Source organism: Eurytemora carolleeae, unplaced genomic scaffold (genome assembly GCF_000591075.1).
Source record: "Eurytemora carolleeae unplaced genomic scaffold, Eaff_2.0 scaffold1733, whole genome shotgun sequence".
Lineage (NCBI taxonomy): Eukaryota > Metazoa > Arthropoda > Copepoda > Calanoida > Temoridae > Eurytemora > Eurytemora carolleeae.
The window spans coordinates 1-3,554 of NW_019397711.1; the positions used below are offsets into that span (position 1 = coordinate 1).

The following is a 3,554-nucleotide window of genomic DNA, read 5'->3' on the forward strand; positions in this document are numbered from 1 at the left end:
ACTTAATGAAATCATGTTTCAGGGGCGAAATGGCGTGGCCAATGCGAATTTCAAAGAACGCGAGGAGCCTGATTATGAGGAAGGACAGTATGAGGAAGTAAACTAATGCGGAACATTGATGGTTCTTGGATAATATCTAGGCTACATAAAATAGATTGTCGAGGAGAAAATTTTACATAGATTAAATAAAAATATTTTACATCAAAATCGTTTACAAATATTTTGAGAGAGTTATGTAGAAATCAATTTGCGAGTACATTTTTAAGGAAAAATTGGTATCGAGGCTATATAGACTATGTAAAAACACACAAATTGAGAGTTCTACCAACGAAGTACATTGATGGTTCTTCGTTGATATCGAGGCTACATATTATTTTAACTATGTAGTCTTGAAGCTACATAACCGAGGTAAAGGAAAGAACGTTGTAATTAAGAAACTATGTAATTAAGAACTATACTAGCGCGGAACATTGATGCTTGTTCCATCAGCCCGCTCTTTTTCCAGTTTCGGTTTAAGCTGAATAATGTAAAAAATACTCGTTAGAGATAGTTACATGATAGAAGTTTTTGGAGTAGGCTCGATTGTTCATTTTGACTCAAAGTTTGGTTTATTTCTGTTTAGTAAGAAGTTGTAAATGTGCTACTAATATTTAGGCTAATCAAGAGTAGGATTTCAGGATGATAAAGGGGGGGGGGATAGGAGATCTTACGTAGGGTTTAGTATGGGTAGAAGATGTTATTGCTCGCCTTATTCTTTGACAAAGAAGGATAGAAATAAAGCTAGTCCTGATCATTATTATAGTTATCCTGATATATAGGTGAGAAAAACATAAAATAATAAGAGGGAAGAAATTTAGAAAGCGAATATAACAAAGTCACGCAAGAGATGTGATTAAAAATATGATTAGTGTATTTTAAGTGGAAGATGTACACAAACATGCATGTATTAGATTGTAAAGTTGTTTAACGTCCTTTTTCAATTGAATTCGTGCACATGATTTTTTTTGTGATACGGAACAAAAGAAGAAAAGTCTCGCGGATTTTAAGAATTAAAATGTTTTTTTTTAAAATTAATAACCTTTTCAACATTTTATTTTGGAGATTTATCATTTGTAAACATTATCTGCACAGGTCATGTGATGTTCATAAAAATTAGAACTCGAACGGCTCAGCTGTTTCAAGTTTATCTGATACAAGCAGACAGACAACTTAATTTTATATATAAATTAATAAGATTAAAATTAAGGAACCGTAAGTTGTCCGCACGGAGGGAGAGAAATGAGCGTTCAGAATTCAGGTTTAAGTGGAAAGGATTGGGAAGGAGGATAAAGGTACGTGAAATGTATTTTAATTATGCCTTAATAATGAAACGGCGGTTGATTGCTATTAAGGGGAAACTGGTTGGGAAAAGAAAAATGAATAAAATTTTAATTTGATACATTTTAGAGGATCGTTTCCGTGGAGAAAGCATGACGACACTGTCCCAAGAGGGCAAGAGCTGTCCCAGTACAGACATTGTGATGGTGGAGGATGGAGGATATCTGGTTCCGAACGATGTTCTTGGAACTGGTCAGACAAAGCCTGTCCAGAGTAATAGTGGGACAGCGAGCGGATTAGAAGCATCAGATATGAAGGTAAATGAAACACAAAGATAAAAGGGAGATTAAGCGTTATAAGGGGTGAACATAAACTATCACAAAGACAAGAAGATTAGATAGTGTAGGGGGCTCTGAGATTTGAATATAAAAGTATGTCCACCTTGTTAATAGTTTGTTATATTTAAAAGAAAACATTTAGTTTTGGTGAATTTCTTTTTGCGGTTTGGGGTAAAAGGTGAAGTTTAACCAATTTGGTTCATGTAAAAGCAGTTATTGAGGAGTTTTGAATAAAATTATATTAAGAAGAAGAAACTAATTATATTAAGAAGAAATAATTAAAAAAGAGCAATATTAAGGTAAATAGAATTGAGAAACATTGAAATAAAATTGAGAAACATTGAAAAAGAAAATTGCCATTGAAGTTAATCCGGAAAATAGTGAGGATGGAGATATTATTACCCATACCTATGTCAACACAGAGTGTGAAACTCCGGGGTTTAGTGAAAGAGCCCTAAGTGGAGAGAGATCTGAGGATTTGAGAGGAGCTGTTGGGTTTGGTTTGACCAAGAGTAAGAGAAAATGAGTATACTAAGCTGAGAATTCTATGATTTCAGCCAAGGTTGATATAGAGAGGTTTCCAGAGTTAACGGAGGCTGGGGATAATGTACTCAATCACTCTTATGTAAATACCATGTTCGGATCCCTCGGTATTAGTGATATAGACCGTGATGGAGGATACTCTGACGGTGTTAGAGAAGCAGTTGGGCTGGATTTTCCCTGTGTATCAGATGATTATAGTTCAGAACGAAATAATTCGGAATACAATTTAGTTGATACCAGCTTTATTGCGTGTATGGGGATTAAGGTGGATAACGCTATTAAAGAGGTTATCTTTGAAAAGCGAGAGGGGATGAGTAGAGTGAAACATGCTCTCCAAGATATTGGGAATGGAGTCCGTCAGGAGAAGGAGGAGGTCAGCGACATGTTAGCCAAAGTAATAGATTTACAAGAGTCTGAAGAAACACCTAGGAGAAGCGCACGTCTAGAGAAAAGACGCTTGGAGAAAGAGAACAGAAGTCAAGCTGGAGTATGAAAACAACGTATTCTTGAAAAGTTGATTTGCAATTTTGCACAAGTTCTGTTCGAAATATGGTAAAATTGACTTTTATTATTTATTTTTTTATTTTGTTCGCCGATAGAGGCTGATTATCAATCCTAGTTTGAACTGATAAGGAATTTATTTTTGAAAATTATTTTTTTTGATGTGTAAGCAATATTGTTGTCAAATAAACGATTGAAAAATGTGACATTTGAGGATCTGTATACAAGAAAATTTATTTTAATTCCTGTCGAAATAAAGTCCAGTTTTCGTTTTATAATCTAATTTATTGAAAAATCATATTTGTTATTTAGATGTACACATTCTGTAGTACAATGGATCTTATGTCTATGTTAGTGCAAAGTATAATTTTTTTTTGAGGGTGTTAATTTTAAATTTTAAACTTTTTTTTTATTTTAACAACGTTTTATCAAAATTAGAGTACTAAATAATGACGATTTTTTTGTTTAACTTTTAGGTTTATGAATCAGCAGTTAAAAAGATAACACTGTTAGCACATTAAAAAAAAGAGTTAAATTTGAAGCTAAGCTTGTCAAAAGGGGACGAATGGAAATACAACAATAGGGCCGTTTAATATTTTATTTTAAATAAGAACAGCACCAATAACTCGAGCTGTTTTTAACGGTTAATTTGTATTGCAAATTAAGAACATGCGAGGGAGATTTTATAAAATTTAAGTCTTTTGTCGGAATAGATATTATAGATGTTGACTTACAATTTACATGTTACAAATTACAAAATGTACCTAATGGTATATTGGTGTAAACTGCCCCAAAATCAAAATTTGGGTTATATGTCAATATTTCATCAAAGTAAGACAAGTGCTAATTTTTTTT

At 33.1% G+C, this 3,554-nt stretch overlaps 1 protein-coding gene across 1 annotated transcript in view; it reads left to right on the forward strand.

The window, feature by feature from the left end:
• Positions 1–784: 784 nt before the first annotated feature.
• Positions 785–3,554, forward strand: part of LOC111715608 (uncharacterized) — a gene marked incomplete at its 5' end in the record, with an annotated part of 4,763 nt that continues 1,993 nt past the window's right edge. Inside the window, 3 exon segments of the mRNA XM_023490961.1 lie at positions 785–818; positions 1,247–1,331; positions 1,449–1,634. Coding sequence (XP_023346729.1) covers positions 785–818; positions 1,247–1,331; positions 1,449–1,634 — 305 coding nt within the window.